Source organism: Chlamydotis macqueenii, chromosome 4, assembly GCF_036417535.1.
Source record: "Chlamydotis macqueenii isolate bChlMac1 chromosome 4, bChlMac1.mat, whole genome shotgun sequence".
Lineage (NCBI taxonomy): Eukaryota > Metazoa > Chordata > Aves > Otidiformes > Otididae > Chlamydotis > Chlamydotis macqueenii.
In genome coordinates this window covers 56,019,719-56,037,747 of record NC_141559.1, presented here as the reverse complement: position 1 = coordinate 56,037,747, position 18,029 = coordinate 56,019,719, and the positions used below count along the sequence as shown (strand labels likewise).

The 18,029-nt window shown below is 39.8% G+C and overlaps 1 protein-coding gene across 2 annotated transcripts in view; it reads right to left on the bottom strand.

Moving 5' to 3' along the window:
• TEC (tec protein tyrosine kinase) overlaps positions 1–18,029 on the bottom strand; it is a 51,881-nt gene that overhangs the window by 24,497 nt on the left and 9,355 nt on the right. The window contains exons 1-2 of one of the 2 annotated variants that reach the window (XM_086747019.1): positions 10,693–10,828; positions 9,189–9,371 (exon numbers count right to left, since the gene is read on the bottom strand). In XM_086747019.1, the coding sequence (XP_086603145.1) occupies positions 9,189–9,326 (138 nt within the window). In that variant the 5' untranslated portion in view covers positions 9,327–9,371; positions 10,693–10,828. Of the gene's footprint in view, positions 1–9,188; positions 9,372–10,692; positions 10,829–18,029 lie in introns of those variants that run through there. The other variant, XM_086747018.1, reaches the window with a different exon arrangement.

Sequence of the window (18,029 nt, the reverse complement as noted above, 5' to 3'; positions counted from 1 at the left end):
CCTGCTTAACATTTCCCCAGCTGTGCCTACTGTTAACTGTCTTCTTTTGAGTTTTCAGCTAATATTTGGAGTCTTCCAGATCAGCATTAATAAAGTAGTTCTGCCTACAAGCAAAAAAAAAATTATTTTAAAAAATTATTTTATTGAATCTGGGGGAAGGAGGGGAATGGGAACAAACCAGGAATCAGCTTCATGGTTCCCAATGCCGATGTCTACTGTTTTCCAGTAGACCATCTATCCCAAACACTCTCTGCAAGATTTTTCATCTCAGATTACCTCAGCTGCTTTCCTCCTGACTCCTTTTTGCTCCTCCCATGAAGTTTCTGGGACCTTTGCTGCAGAACACAGTCTTCCCATTCATTCACCTCAACAGCTCAAAATGCTGACAAACTATATGTGGAGCTGTATTTTGGACAACTTATTCCCACTGCTTGATCTACCTCATTTCCTAAAGGAAAGCTGCCTCCTCACTATATTTGCTCTGAGCAGTGGGTAGCTACAGTCCTAACTCAACCCTCTTCTTCCCCAGGCTAGCAATACACAGAGGTGTAGGTAACTAATTTGTGGTAAAACTTTTCCCGGTTACTGTAACATCTCATCAGTGCTTTGCACTATGTCTCTACTCACTTGTTGGTGCATCTTGTGCTTTGATAAGCAGCTGCTCAGAAGGACTGGGTTTTTGCTCTAAGTGTTCAGTGCTGTTGTAAGGGACTAGCAGCCATCACAAAATAATTAAATGAATATAAATATAACATGGCTTATGTAATTTTTATATCTATGTATTTAGTTGAAGCAAGACTCAGCTTCCTGCTTTGCTCTTTCTCATCAGGGATGGATATCTCACAATCCCATTACTCTAGCTGAGCAATGAGATCTGTTTTTAGTAACCACGGTGCAGGTATTGCTGTATCAACAAAGATGTCTAAGTTTGCTTGGCGAACTATAACCTAAAGAGTATCCATTGGTCAGTCATCTACAATTACCAAGTCACTTATTAATTCTCTGTCTTGATTTCTATGTAATCAAGTGCAAAGTCCTAATGCTGCTAATCTGTAAAAGCAATGGTTGCAGTCATTATAGAGGTATTATACAATTAGGAAGGGTGGCTACTCATATTCTGAGTAAGCATTTAAATACAGATCCTGTGAAGAAGTTTGAAAAGTCCTCTATTCCATCATATATTGTTACTCTTTAGTTTTTCATAAGAGGTACAAACACCATATGCTCTATCCAGATGGATGTGACAGGCATCATTCTAGGTGGGATAACTTGTAAGTAGATCATTGTACTTGCTCAGCAATATAATTTATGCTGAAAATCACTGTTACAAGTTAATCATTACATCTTTGATTTTATTTATATATATATAAAAAATAAAAGCACATGTCTCTGTGTGTTTTAAACCATCCATCTATCCTGACTGTGTGACTTAAAAAAAAAATTTTGATTCATTCTTTTTCTAACAATGTTGGGGAAAACCTGTGTTTAATTCCATTAAAATTGCTAAACAGTAAGAGCTGAACTGATCTAAAGCCACAACCTCTCTTAGAGACAGTTGTGAACATATGTCCCCAATAAGTATAGTTAAGGACTTCTACATGATTCATGTGGAAGTATATATCCATTTCTGTTTCCTAGAGGAGAAACAGCAGCCAACTCACAGTCCAGGTCTAGCTGGAATCAAGTTATTGCACAAACTTGCAATTATTTTAAGAAAGCTCTATCGACACTACCTATGACTTGGAACAAAAAAGGCTCTGCCAATCTACTCATTTCAGAAACTATTTATCTGACATTAAAAAACAAGAGTAATCAGTGATCAAAAGCATTTTAATACTGTATTGTGCTTTCATTTATATAAAGAATTAAATCACTTATGCAAGGACTAAAGAAACCATATAAATCAGGGAAATCATGCTAAAGATAATGAAAGATAAGCACTATAGGGATAAACAACAGTAGAATCGATACACATTACTTTTCTTTTTATAACAGAAGATTAAGTAGCATAGTTTTAATGTCGTTATGCTCCAAAGGAAGCATTTGCACAAGATTAGTGTTGCAATGAAGCTACACAATTTTACCCTGAAACTTGCAGCTTTAGAGTGGGCCCCAGAACTTTTAGAGTTATTTTTCCTTCCTTAAAATATCACCATGGTAATTTCAGTAGCTTCTGTCTCCTCTCTATTCAAATTATAAGAACCAAATACAACTCTTGCAGAAGAGCCTTTTTTCCTTAGGAAGAGATTTTCAAAATTAGCAATTCCCAAGAATGTTCAAGTTTTTATTCCACTTTTTTTTCATTTATATCCTGGTGGTTTTGTTAGTTGTAACAGTTCTTCTGTTTAAGCAAAATCCAACATGAACCGTTTCTTGCTGTAAACTGTAATCTGTACAGCAAACGAGCAGACCCTGAAGATGACGAGCAGACCCTGAAGATGCTAAAACTTAAAGCAATTTCATGTTCAGAAGCTAGTACTCGGCTTCAGGCTCAAGGTCAGCGCAGGTTGCTGTGGGCTGGAAAGGTTAATGCGAGCATGCCGCACAGTGTGTGGGAAGACAGTAACCAAACCACAGGCATCAGCACACTTTTAAAGTAAAAAGTGTCACTGCTAAGCAAGCTGAGAGAGAGAGAGCAAGGAGAGAGAAATACCACGGTGAAAGGGAACATTCAACAACTCAAACAGATAGGAAGATACTAGCAGTCTGCACGCTGATAATGATTTATGAAATGATGAGCGGATCTGTGTCAGCTCTCTGGAAGCACAACACTCACGAGAAACATCAATGTACAAATTTTGAAAAGCCAATAAACTAGCAGGACATCTCACTTGCGCAAACCAGCTCCTTTCAACTACTCCAGTGACGAAAAGTACTTTAACACCTACGTTTATTATCTTGCCTTCATCTCAAAGAATTTCCCTCGTCTAAAATGCTGTCTAGAGGAAAAACCTCTACATCTGGTGGTACTTTTAGTTCAAGTCAGCTGCTCTGGCAGCACAAGCTTAAACCAAAACCTGTGTGAAATACATGTAACCTGCTATCCTGGCTATTCTGTAATGCAGCAGTAAGTCTGCTCCAGTCAGTGCCATCAGACTCCCATAAAGCCTTCTCCCAGTTCAGAGGCGTCTTCTGACCATTTACTGATAAAGAATTCACAACAGTAAAACTTATTGCCACATAAGGAGGAAGAGGAGAAATGAAGAGTGCTTGGTGGACTGCTCTGCTGGACACAGTAGCCTGAATGCTATTTCTATGTGGTTTGTCCTGTTGGCTAACTCGAGAGGAATAAAAGATGCCACTCTTTGCAGCAGCAGGCCACTCTGCAAAGGAGCGTGTGGAGCACTTGCACCACTGGACATCAGCCACCAGGCATACTGGCTGAGCTGTAAAGCGAGAATTCCTTTCTGTTACAACTGTTCAGCTGACATTTACTGAAGTATTTCCAATTTCAGTGATAAGGTGGACTCCTAGGTAAACACTAAGGTTTGATTTTTCTGGAGTCAGATGAAAGTGTGAATGCACTACACCTTTGAAAATGAACTCAAGGGCATTTTAAGTTAAATATGGAAGATATGAGGCTACTTCTGACAGAAAATGGCCAAACATACCTAAGGCCACGCATATGTGAAGTTATTTCCACAAATGCCTCCTTGGATTTCAAACCTGCACTCCATTCAAGATGAAATCAGCAATTTGGAAAAAGTCATACTAAAACTTTAGGTAAATTTTTGCTAGTCAAAAATACAAAAAACTACTCTAAATGAGATTTTTTTTTTTAATTACTATAGTAAATATTTGATTTTCAGACAAGCAGGTTCATTTCAAAATTGCTTAACTTTGCTTATATGTTCCCTACAGATTAGTATATTTTTATTTCTTAGAAGTAAATAGCTCAGGAAAATTAACAGAAGCATACCTCAACAGTATGCTGATCTTTCAAACCATACAAAATCAAAAAGAGATTTCCTAATAAAATACTTTGTGCTGGTGTTTCCTCACTAGAACACTACATGCCTTTGCTATACAACCAGATTACCTGGAGAAGTTACACTGCAGTCAGTGACTCCAGCGAACACCAGCAAGCAGAGCGCAGGAGTCCTCAAGAGCAAGGGCCAGTTATGCAAAAATGCCTACTATCTCTCACTGTCACACCACCTTAGTTACTATTGTCTACGTAAATCTGTTTAAAGCTGGCTCAGTAAGTCTATAATGCATAGCTGAGAGCACTGTACGTGTCTTAAGTCTTTCTGAGTGTAGCATATTCCGTTTTATAGTACATCTCCATACTCAGAATCAGAAGATACTTTACTTCTTCCCTATTTTTATATATTCATGATCAGTACTCTGTACTTGGCGGTTGACTCAGTTATTTCTTAGTATGATTAATTTTTGTCTTGTTACAAATGGAATCCATCACATTCAGATTTTATTAGCCACTTTTGCAACTTTAAGGAAAAAAAAAGACAGAAAATACTCTTTCCAACAATGACAGTGGATAAATGGTCAGAAGTGTCATGAAACCTATAACATTAACTCAGTCTTTTAAAAGCTTGTCATTATTGTTAGCCTAATATTGCATAATAGTGCAATAATGGCATTTCCCCAACATTTACACTTACTAATTCACACAATTTATGCAAAAAAAAAAAAAAGTCAGAACAGGAAGCCATCTCCAGCTTAAACAGATTATTCCTCTTTTCTGACAACATTAAAAATTCATCTCTGTGTTGCTTAAGGCAAGTCAGTTCCTGATGTATCTTTATTTTCAAGCTTTTTAACGTCCATCTTTTTAACCATCTCCTTCCCCCCCCCACCAAACAGCATAGTAGCCAGAAGTTAAGCCATAAAAGTCATAGTCCTATTGACTTCCTACACAAAATAAGTTTCCCGTGACTTTACTCATAATTGCAGAGCTTTGCACAGGTGACCTAAACCAGAACTGTCCTTCCTCAGGTGTCTGTGCTTTGAAACCTGTCTTGAAATTCAGCCTCTTTGCTGATTCTGTAGTTATGTTTCAACAATAGTTCACACACCTCCTCCATGTACAGTCCAGCAATATTTTTAAGTACAGAAGCTGCATTTCTTCTTCTCACAGCAGCAGTGCAGCTCCACTGCAAGGACTTTGTACCATGATAGGGTGCCTGAGCTGCTTGAAATCACATATAAAAAGATTTAAATAGGTTATGAGCAAGTTTAAACAAGATTTTACTCTGTTGCTAATAGTCATGCTTATGAAATAATCGTTTATTGCTCCAAATATGGCACTTTATCAAGACATATGACAGAAAAAAAAATAGAGAAGAGCGCTTCTGTAATGTGCAGCTTCTGGTCAAAGAGCAAGTGATCGCCCACCACTGGCTGCACAGAAGTGAGTCAATTAAGTCTCTCAGCAGCACTCACAAGAACATTTGCTATGGTTGACTGCTTTCTGTTGTCATAAATGTTCCACTTCTGTCACCAGACATATCAAGTATCTAATTCTGTTGCCTTATTTACAAACCTGGCTTGACCACACTTTGAGTATTGACTAATTTGGTTCACAAGATTTAATTTAATCTTGTTTTTAAAAAGAAGTGGTATGACTATTCATGTGACCACAAACCTTGGGTTCTTTCTGAACTCTCTCTATGGAATTCCCATAGAAGTTAAAATGGAAAAAAATTCAGTTTGGCCAACAACCACACTGGGAATCATATACTTGCCTAGAGCAGAACTCAGTCACTCTTGGCAGACTGCTACCACTGCAGTTATGTGATTAAAATGAGGGCGTGGGATCCTCTTGGCTTGGGATTTCCATGCTTATCTTACCAATCTGGACTTTGAATATCGCCAAGCCTGAAATGAGATCAGTCCATACCTATCCTTCCATCTGTCATATCTTTAAACTCAGCCACCATACACAAGTAGTCACATTTATTTCAGCAATAAACCTCCAACTATTCAGAGTGGTAGGAATTACTTTAATCTCTAATAATATTTTTTTTTCTCTTTATATCAATTACTTCAGTCAGAATATACAACTGTCTTACTGTAGATATAAACTTACAGCCACCATCATGGACTTAAAAAAAACCAAACAACTGATAAACGCCCCCAGACTTTTTCCATTTCAGTTGCCCAGTGACACAAAGGAATATCTACCATTGTGTCACAGAGATCTTAGTCACATAGTAATTTTTATTCCTCAAATAGAGACCAAGTATTGCTGACAAAAATATTCAGTGTGCCCCTCTAAGATCAGAGCTCATTATTTTCAGACAATATTGCTAATAAAATAAAATGCTGACTAACATTTAAAAGAATCTAAACTGGGAGGAACAGTGAAAATGAAAAGGGTTTGAGGTTGGAAAGCTACGTGTTACAGCTGAGCCAGTCTAACAACCTACTGATGTCAACAGTCGGAGTATCCTGTCCTCCTCCACTGCCTGGCACCGCCTCTGGCACTTGTTCAATCCTGCGCTGAGCTAACGTAGCTTGTTCACTCGGCAGAACAGCAAAATAAAACTTGCTAATCTGCTGATTAGCAAGATTTTTTCAGAGTGGTGCGGATTCCAAGAAGTACCAGGACCAACTCAAGTGGGTGGGGGAGACCTGCGAAGACTAGGACAGGCAGGACATGGACCTGCCTCTTTCAGCAGCAAACTGCAGGGCTAGCGTAGGTGTAACGTGTATTTTCACCCCAACAGCCCTTATCTCATGCTGGAACGCTTTAAGGAGCTACTGCCTCCACAGCTGAGAGTACTACGGGCAGCGTTGCTCCATCTCACAGCAAATAAAACCAATCGTTTAAACCCCCTCTCAGACAGATCCACCAGTGTCTCATGGCGGGTATTTTAGCCAGAGGACACTAACCTGCAGGGGAAAGGGAAAGCTGGAAGGGAAACTTCTTAAAGGGCAACAACGAGACCTGCAAAACCTGTCTGTTACATCTCTCTTTGACCTGAATGTGAGCTAGCACAAGATAAGCATGCAAGACATGTTTCACTGGGCTTTTTATGCCCCCAAAAGAGTATTCTCTAAAAAAAGCATCCTAAAATAAGTATGTATTTTAACTCTGTAGTCAGTAAAAATATACAAATTCATATTCCAAGGTTTGAAAACTGGCTGAACAGCCTGACCAGGAAGGTAGTGGTCAGTGGCACAAAATTTAGTTGGAAGTCAGTAACTAGTGATGCCCCCAATACCAGGTCCAATTGTATTCAACGTCTTCAGTAATTACCTGGATGATGGGGCAGAGTGTACTCTCAGCAAGTTTCCCAATGATGCCAAGCTAGGAAGAGTGGCTGATACAGCAGGGGGTTGGGCTGCTATCCAGAGGAACCTCGACATGCTGGAGAAGTAGGCTGACTGGAACATTATGAACTCAACCAGGAGAAGTGCAAAGTCCTGCAGCAGGGAAGGAACAACCCCATGCACCAATATATGCTGGGGCTACCCAGCTGGATGGCAGCTTGGCAGAAAACTGGAGAACACCAAGTTGAAGATGAGCCAGCAATGTGCCCTTGCTGCAAAGAAGGCAAATGGTATCCTGGTTAGACAAAGTATTGCCAGCAGGCTGAGAGTGATGATCCTTCCTCTCTACTCAGGACTGGCGAGGCCACACCTGGAGTACCCTATCCAGTTCTGGGCTTCTAGAACTGGACAGACATGGACATACCAGAGAAAGTCCAGCAAAGGGCCACAAAGATGATGAAGGACTGGAGCATCTCTCCTATGGGGAAAGGCTGAGAGAGCTGGGACTGTTTACACTGGAGAAGAAATTTTACTAATGCATATAAACAACTGAAGGGAGGGTGTAAAGAAAACGGAGCCAGGATCTTCTCGGTGGTGCCAGTGACAGAACAATACTTAAGGGGCACAAGCTGAAACACAGGAGGTTCCTCCTGAATATCAGGAAACACCTTTTTTTTTTTTTTTTTTTTACTGTAAGGGTGACTGAGCACTGGCATAGTTTGCCCAGAGAGGTTGTAGAGTTTCCATCCTTTGAGATTTTCCAAAACCATCCAGACATGGTCCTGGGCAACTGCCCCTAGGTGGTCCTGCTTGAGCAGGAGGACTGGACCAGATGACCTCCAGAGATCCTTTCCAACCTCAACCATTCTGTGGTTCTGTGATCTCATTCTTAATCCTCAACTGTGCCCAAGTGATACTCAGAGAACGGCAACTACAATAGTCTGCTGTGGTCTTGGAGCATGGTAAGTGAGCTCAACTCTGCTGCAAGCACAAGCTCTGGTAGAGCAACATGCTTAGTAAGCCTTAGCTCTCCTGCATCCCCTTCCTTCATCAGAGGTAAGACAGCCGACACAAGAGGTTGCAGAGTTGTCTCCATTAAGTTTATTTGTTGAATGGCTTCCCAAAGTGCAGAGAATGCTCCCGTAGCTACTGCCATTTTAATCCCCCTCAGCATTGTGACAAATCTGTTAAGTAGCCTCAGTTAAGTGGAAAATCTGTCCCCCAGCACTAAGAGATATGACATGGCACTCCAGGGGCAGGTGATCTTGATGAAACCAAGTCTGGCGCTCATTTGAAAAATGCTAGTCTGAGGATTTGCCTAGTTCACACTATTGAATTCTACTGTAACTGAATTTACATGAAGTGGTAACAGCAACGAGCTGTTAGTCATGCCAAAAATAAATTGCTTCCAGCTTCATTTCAGTCACTACGTTACAGGATCCACTATAATGGGCCTTATCTCTAGTGAATTTGGTCTGCAATGCACTGCTCCTATCAAATGCTCTTTCTCCTGTTTGAATTCAGTTAATTCCTAGATGTGAAGCTAATGGCCATCACAGTAAACATGGCCACAAGCAACTACGATTGTAAGTTCTTCTACCTTTTCCCCACTTTGTGATAGCAGTGATCTTTCATCTCTCTGGAGGGAGGAAGAAATCAGCTCTGATGACCAACTCTAAAAGCTGTTTTATCTTATTCCTGACATCCTGGCTATGTAATACCGCTCTAAGTAAGAGCCAGTTCACATTGACTATCAGATAAGTTATCTGCATCTCTGTAAATCTGCATTATAAACAAGAAAAAAGAGAAATGGCAGCTTATGTTCATTCCCATCCATGGGCATTGCCCCCATCCACTCCTGACAGTATGAAATATGGTAGGAAAAAAACAAATACTACACAAAAGCAAAAAAGGAACAAAGTAAGTCTACAGTATAAATTTGCATCTCCTACCTCTGCTCGACCTTCGTAATACGTTAACATAGACTTTGTAAGTACAAAAAGCCTCTCTTTGTAGTTTAATGGAGAAGTTCTCTTCTTCTGCTGTGATCTCTTAATCAAAATCTCTTGCAGGATAGTAGTCGTATTCATTTCAGCCACTTGTCACCTCTGTTTTTAGCCATTGAATATCAGTTCCTGTTAAGGCAAGAGAAAAATCATTACGGTATCTTTAGCAGATCACAGAACTGGAAACTTCTGTAGTAAAAAGAGCTTCTACTTATAAATGAAACTACCTGAAAATACAGAAAGCTGGAGCTCACCCTAAGCATCTGGAAGTTTACAGAAGTTAATTATTAGACAAGAAAGTTCAAGCTTTGCACAGCTGAGGGCTGCACTGGCATGCCCGTAGGAAACCAAAAGCTGTACCTGACCAGGATGAAATAAGGGACACTGCAGGCTACAGCACAGAAAATACAGGTGTGAAGTCCAAAGTGTGCTCTGGGCAAACAGCAGTATACACAACTGCTTGCCACCACAAAGTCCTGATGTCTGTCAGAGTTTTAATTGCTAAGGCCTATGCATATATAAATGTCATTTACAAAAATGTTTGATACACAAAACTGAACATGGATCAGTAAAACCATTTGAAAATTCACATGAATTATATTAATAAATATCTTCAGATGCAAGTCGTCATTTAGAAGACGTCAATTTGAGAACAGAGAATTAGAGCTTATTTTTCAGAAATTGCTAAGTATATGCCCTCCATTTTCTATTTAGAAAGACTCCATGCTGACCATCAACAATCTAAATCATTCACTTTTGACTGGTCTGGTCACTCAGCAACATCAAGCTGCTTTAAAGTTTTACACCATGGTTGATACCTGTAGGACAGGCTTTGGAGCACGTAAGAACAAACGCACCCACAGTTACTTGGTTTGCAAGTCTGGCTCCAGAGCCCTGCCAGACAGAAAGCACCAGGCAATCTCTCCAGTCTTTGCAACAATGCCAGCTTCAGCATAGCTGAATCCTCCTTCATCTGCTCGCTGCCATCCTGCTGTGTCATTCTGCCTTGTGTGGGTGCAAGTGTGGGTACTTCCCTGGCTGGGAAGCGGGCTAGCGAAGGGATGCAACCAGACATTTCATCATACAGCACAGACTTAACACATGAGGTGGGACGCAGGCAGGAATGAAAGGTGTGGGAGAGGTGTTCCAGAAACCTTTCTTCATAGAATCTTAAGGTTGGAAGAGACCTCCAAGATCATCTAGTCCAACCATCAACCTAACACTACCACGCCTACTAAACCATGTCCCAGAGTGCCACATCTACATGCTCTTTGAACACCTCCAGGCATGATGACTCCACCGCTTCCTTGGGCAGCCTGTTCCAGTGCCTGACCACTCTTTCAGTAAAGAAATGTTTCCTAATAGACAACCTAAACCTCCCCTGACACAACCTGAAGCCATTTCCTCCTGTCCTATCACAAGTTATTTGGGAGAACAGACCAACACTCACCTCACTACAACCTCCTTTCAGGTAGCTGCAGAGAGCGATAAGGTCTTCCCTCCACCTCCTCTTCTACAGACTAAGCAATCCAGGTTCCCTCAGCCGCTCTTCATAAGACTTGTTCTGCAGACCCCTCACCAGCTTTGTTGCCCTTCTCTGGACCGTACTCCAGCAACTCAATGTCCTTCTTGTACTGATGGGCCCAAAACTGCACACAATACTCAAGATGTGGCCTCGAGTACAGGGGCACAATCACTTCCCTACTCCTGCTGACCATACTGTTCCATTTTTCCCCCATTACCTTTCCCTTTGCTAGCTTTCTGCCAGACCTGCCCGCCGCACTGCCTCAAGCCACGCTACACTGCGGGCACAGACCTCAGCCGCAGCTCGGGCTAGAGCAGTACAGCTGTGGGCTGAAGCTGTGGCTTGAAGAAGGAACAGCAGCATCTGCTGCAGCACCAGTGACTATGAATATCTTCTCAAGTGTTTCGGGGGGGGGGGGGGGGGGAACGACACCACCCACGCCCAAGGCCTAGGTAAGCACTGCAGATCTCCATACCAGTAGGAAAATTCGCCCCAACTTATAAAATTTTTTTTAAAAGTGTTTTTCACCTCACAAGGCTTAATTTATGCACCTCTTTACTACTTAGAGTATTTCAAAATTCACTGGGGAAATGTATGCACATTTTTCTCTGGGGGCAGCATAACTTCAGCATGGACAAAATAGTACATTTCACAACATTGTGCAGAGAAGCTTGAAAAGCCACAGCCCTCCTCACAACATTACCTTATAAAAATAAAGTTTAAATAAAATTAAATATAAACAAATTCATTTAGTGCCTCTCCTTTTGCTTTCTGCCCAAACATGTCATTATTTATTGTGACATTACATGAAGTGACACCCTTTGCCTCCCAGGCTAGTCCTGATATGGTGTTTCACTCCCCATTTTGGCCAACTAAGCTGTCATATCCCACACTCTTGCCATTTCACACAGCTGGATGTAGTTGTTCACTGCTTTAAAATATCCTTTTATTTTATTTTCAAGGTATATCTCCATATATGCTAAAAAATTAGTCTGTGGTTTACATGGAACTACAAAATAAGACCTGGTTAGGATTCATAAGTAAAAGACTGTAATGGGATCGGAAACAGTGATTCTTACGAATAATTTCTTTTTTTTTTTTTCTCTTCCTCTGATGCATGTAGATGCATGCATTTTGTTGGTCATCTGTCATATTGCATTCCTGGGAAGAAGACAGACCTTTTCTAATTAGTAATTGTCTTGAGTGAGTTCTTTATTTACTAAAGCTGCCCAATTAAAAAAAAAGCTGTCCATCTGAAAATAAATTGGCAATCTTAAAGGTAATTGCAGAGGGAAGGATACTACCATGAACTGAAAATGCAAACATTGTTCAAAGAATTAAAAGTCAGTATTAACTTTCAGACCAGCTTAATGCACACAAAACTGTAAGGGTTCCCATGCCAGCCTCTCCCACTCAAAACAATCCTTCTGTTCTCTATAGTAGAAATTTTCTGTTGGTACTTAAGAAAAATATCATTATTATCCACCTTAGAAATCGTGATCTCAGACATTCCCAGAGTAGTACTCTAGAGAGCACAAGAAGGATTCAAAATTAACGACTATTTTAAATCTCAACACTGATAATGCTAAAGTATTTATTTTCCCTACCAGCCCTCTTTGGTTACATTAAGACTATATAGGAAACAAAACCAAAACTCTTTTGATGAAATCAGCATTAAGAAAGTAAAAAACATTAATAATGTAATTGATCAGTGCCTGCACCTGGTTGTTACACTGAGCTATCGCCACTATGGAGATCTCTTCGGATAAGAACCAGTTTCCCACGTCAGAAGACTGGCCTTTGAATCTGCATTTAGTCACAGAAACCTGTTTTGTCTGGGGTTTTTTTCCAAGTCAACAGCTCTAGCCACATTTCTGTTTCCATAAATAAGGCTCAGGACAACTGAACCCTCACTGACTATTCTGGAAGTTCCTTTCCAAAATTGAAATACTCCATGGAGAAGCACCTGTAACAGCCAACGTTACCTCTTATCAAACGCATACATCACTTCTTTTTCTTCAGTATAGTTTTACGACTTTTTTGCACTTTCCCCCCCAAATATTCCATTGGTCCCAGGCCATTTCTCAGGACATGAAGCTGTTTACATGACACGTTGTTATCTTGTTCCCAACAGCTATCGGAGTTTCATGCTGCCACCCATCTAAACTCTTCAGAGTATCTCCTACCAAGGACTTGCCCTGTTCCCTGCCAACCATAGTTACATGGTAAGAAATACCATCTCATTTGCAGAAATGCTGAGCACTCAGAATTACAACCAAAATCTAAAAAAGAGTTACGGATTCTCAGCTTTTTTAGGGTGGGAAAATGTTCTCAACTTTAAGTATCAGAAAGTCTGTATCAGCTTGCCCTGATCCATCACCACATTCTACAAATACTCACCTGTATGCCCATGAAGTCACCACACACTTTCCACAAAGCAAATTAAAACAACTGTTAAGATAAATCTACTAAGCCAATATCGATCAAGATGTACAAAGTAAATTTTCACTTGTAGACTGAGCTTTTTATGCATCCCATCTTTCCTGGCGTTCACTGGGGAAAACCAAGGCACTAGCTGATGAGGTAACCCCAGCAGTTGCAACACTACCTGCATGTCTCCCGGTTCCCACTCCCACCTCCTGGGTTGTGTTTGTTTATTGAAACAATTAGTCACCCTAAATCAGTCAGTAAGCACATGTAACATTCAAACAGTTGCATAAATGGATGAAAAAGTTCAGTGGAAGTTCTAGTAATATTAAAAAAAAAGTCAGTTTTAAGTACACAGGTGGTACCTTGTAATTCTGACTCAAATCTGTAACTCTTCTAGAATATATATTTTTTTAATTAATTCAATTCAGATCAATTTGCTGATTAAGTTCACAATGTGTCCCTGCAAACAGCTGCAGTGAAGTCAGTGAGTAGGGCACACACTGCAGCTCTCGGTAGAGAGGAGAAATAGTGCAGAAGGAAGAAGAAAGTAACTCCTTACCCTGCTTTTTCTCCTGAAGCTGCCGTTGCTTTATCATGAAACTACAAACTGAATTACATGTGAATAACTACCCATATAAGTATCCAGCACAGGCTTATTTGAATAATTACTACTCAGTGTAAATAACAATTGCTAAATCTGCTCCTGTGCTTCAAATGGAAGAAAAGTCTTGTTGCCTCACATCTAAGGTTGCAAATTCAAACTCCAAAAAATAAAAGAAAACTGAGTAAGAGATAAATGTTATTAATCCCTGTTCAAATTGTAAATTTGACAGAAATACAAATACAGAAAAATATACTTCAGCATAATCTGTCATAATTTTAAAATTGGAATTGAGAGGAAAAATACTGTAATGATATCTGAAATGTATCATATGCCAGAAAAAGAAGTAAAAAATACTTGAATTTGCTTTTTTAGTCCTCTTTTTTTTTTTAAACAACAGATTCTCAGAAACTACTTCTATCATATGCAAGCTTCTTTCTTTTTTTTCCAACTGACAGAAATGCAGTTGTGGGGGGCGACATTCAAATAGATTTCAAACTTATACTCAAAGGTTTGCAAAATCCCAATCTCTATTTGAAAGTTAGCCAAGCAATAACTGGCTAATTTTATACATAATCAGATCCTGTGAAAATAAAATTTGTATTTGCCTGCACAAGATTTAGGTTAAAAAGTAAATAGGCTAAGGTGTAACTGAGTGATAACTCTTTGACTAGAGATTCTCTGAGATAACATGTCATGTTGCAAAATGTCCTTTGTTCAACTGAAAGCTACTCACGTACACATGCAGGAGTATTTCATTGCAATCAGTGCAGGTTTTCCAAAATTCCTTGGAAACAGACTCACTACATTTTACAGAAGACAAGCATTTGCTTCCTTTTCGTATTATAACTGAGGTAGCTGCAGTAAGTGAAGAAAACAATGCTGAAGGAGTGACAGTCCCTCTTAGACAGGGTTGGCTGGCATCAAGGTGGCTCAGCACACCAAACTGGACCATCAACACATCAACCACCATGAAAGAGCTGTAGAGCCAAAGAGCACAGAACAGCTTGGGGAAAATGGTAAAAGCAGCAAAAGTGTTTCTTTCCACTTACAACGATGGGTTCAGATTTAGGAGAATGATCTGTACATGTCTCCAAATCACTTGTAGACTCAGCTATTGCTCTTTATTGTGACCTGTAAGCAGTATACTCCAATGACCAAGTTATCTTTTCAAAGTTTTATAGTGCACCTTCTTCAATTCCCTCATAAACAAATTATTTAGGAAAAGAACCTCTGCTTTATGAAACAAAAATTACATTATTACTATCCATGATGTAGAAAATACGTTGCCATGGGTATTTTTTATTTAAATTATCTACTGCTAAATTTGAGTTAGCAACACCGTGAGATACCATTCCAAAAATGGACTGATCAATTTTCACTATCCTCTCAACTTCTTATATTTTTATTCACTCCTCTAGAGCTGAGTATTTGTAGCTTTTCTTATTTTTTCCACATCAAAGGCCAGCAATACTTAAACTTGCACTGGCTATTTTGCCTTAGGTTTATTCAGATCAAAAACATCTTTAGCATTTGTAACATTATTTTCTGGAAGAAAATAAACCCAAAGCTTAGTTTAGGACACAGGAAAGCAAGACACACACACACACAAAAAGACTTTGTAACATCCATTAAAGTAGCAAAATTCAAAAGTTTTCTCAGTCTACTGACCATCTGCACACTCAGTCACCTCTCCTTTCTAAAAATAAAAAGCTTTTGAATGTGTCACTGCCTCAAGAAATAGTTTTGGTGACAGAGCAGGTATTTAGCTCTTGCATTTTGGCTATCCCTAACTTCCCGTATTTGTTTTGTTAGTCAAAGAGTATTAGGAGTTAATTATTAGATTTCACGGAAGACCAGAAAGTCATCTTTCTTTCTGTACTAAAGATAAACAAAACCCACCGCCCAAGAGTTGCAAAGCTTTCTGAACATGAACTTCTTCCCCTATTGTATTTATTGCCTGCAAAGTGTCACTGGTACGGCTGTAACATCTTCAAAGCTGTGTTTTTGCCGCTCTTTCAATGCTTGTGAGAAGTCTTTGTTATTCTTCAACATTATCTATATAGATTAAAGTTTAACCCTTACCTTCATCCATCCTCTTTTCCTCACACAGAATAATAATAATGGGACAAGAAAAGCTGATGGTTTATGTTGTTGGTGGGGGGAAGAGGTCTTTATATGTCTATATATACATGGAGAGCAGTTGTAATTCATCCTATTCATGGTAAACGTAATTGAAAATCTGTGCAAAGCCAAAGCCAGAAAATCTTTAACAACAAAAGAATCTTAAATACTCTGCCAGTCTAGTCTTTCAGACTTGAGAAGATTAGATAGTTCTGTAATCACACACATAACATGGCTTTGCATCACCCTCTGCTCAACCCATATGCAGCAGTTAATGGTTTCTATTACTTCCACAATAATGCTATTAGCATTAGCCACAACTTTTAAATTCCCCTTCCTCTAGAAGGGACACAGCAGATTTTCCCAAGTCTGAACTTTGTTGCTCAGGTTTATTTTTATTTTTAAATACCATGTATAAAATGCAGTGAAAATGGTAAACTTAATTTTCTGCTGACATACAGCTGCTCTTACCAGCTGCAGTGCCATCCCCAGGGCTTCTGGATGCTGTGAGGAGTTTGATTGCAGCTAGCCAGCTGAGGCAGAGCGTAAAGAGATTTGTTTTTTCACTTGTGCAGCATAAAGGTCTGCTGAAGAATATCAGTTTGGTTTATTTGCACAATTATAACTGCCCTCAGCTGACAGAGAGGAGGGAAAAGGTAAAGTATGAACAGAAAGGGAAGGTCAGGGTCTGAACTGGGAGGTGGTACATGGTATACTGGTCCTTCTTACGTGTGTGTATGTAGCTTCAAAAGGAGACAGTCCTCTTTGTTCTGGAAAATATTTTCAAAGTAAGGTTGGAGAGGAAAATGGAAGAACTACCTCCAAACCAGCACAACATTGATTTGGAGGAGCAGAAGCTCAGAGCAGAGTCTATTTACTTCACTTCTACGTAGACCAAGGCTGCTCCACCAGTCCTCCTCTGGCCCTGCAGCACTGAGTGGACATTGAGCAAAGCAGAACTACTGCTTCAGCCTTTTTCCTAAAAAAAAACCTGCCGATAAGAAGGAAAGAGAAATAGTACCACCCACTTACTAAAGAAACAGGCAAACATAAGATTGGCAAAGAAAATGGGTGATGCTTGTGCAAGAGCTTTTCCTACTTCTCCAGTAAGCTGGAGACTTAGAGGGCTAGAAAAATAAATCTTCTGCTAAATCAGAGGTTGGACCTAATTCTGTTTAGGAATCCTAAAGCTCACCATTAAGTAGGAGGTGAATTGCTCTTGTACACAAAACTGCAAATTTAAGAAAAGTAAAACCAAATCAATGGGAAATACAAGGGAAAAAAAATAAAATTAAAAAAAAAAAGAGGTCAACAGTGCCTAAGGCTATCCTTTTTAATTACAGTAAAGGAGTCAGTTTAATTCACTTTCTTCACAATCTGAGCTTGTTTCTCCAAATGTCATACAATGTCAGGTGCACATGTGATGTATTATACCAAAAATAAGCTCAATTTGTTTCAGTATCCAAGACACTCTTTTGACATGCTCTAACTAAAATCCTGTAATATACACAAATTATGACTTGCTTTATGCACAGGGAATGACTAATACTTCCTCAGATACTTCTCTTTCCAAACACTCTAAGATGAACTTTTTCCCCTAAACAACTACTTGTTCTATGACTATTAAAGGTTAGAGAACTACTTGTTCTTCAGCTACTAAAGTTAACTCTTTCAGCTCTGCCAGCATACATGCCAAGTAACTGACACCAATACAATGAGCCCAATTTGGCACTAACTTGAACGTGATCACAGTCCTGTTTTGTACCATCGAGCTGACATACCTCTTAAAGTGGAAAATGGCAGAAATAAGCCACCTATTAACCCCCTAGCACCACCTCTCCTCTGGTCCCAAGCCCATTCATTCTGGAGCTAGAACCAATCTCCTACAGTAATATTTCAACACATCAAAGCAACACCCAGCCTGCGGTCATCTTAAAAGCTACCAAGAAAACTCAATCAGGGGCTGAAGAAAAGCTTTTCTGGCTTGAACACACTTCGCCAGTAATAAGCAACCTGAAATACTCCTAGGAGGCTGTCTGTTCTCGGCACAGAAGGACTGCCATGGCCAAGTGCCACTGATACATCTATATGGCACAGCAGAAGCCAC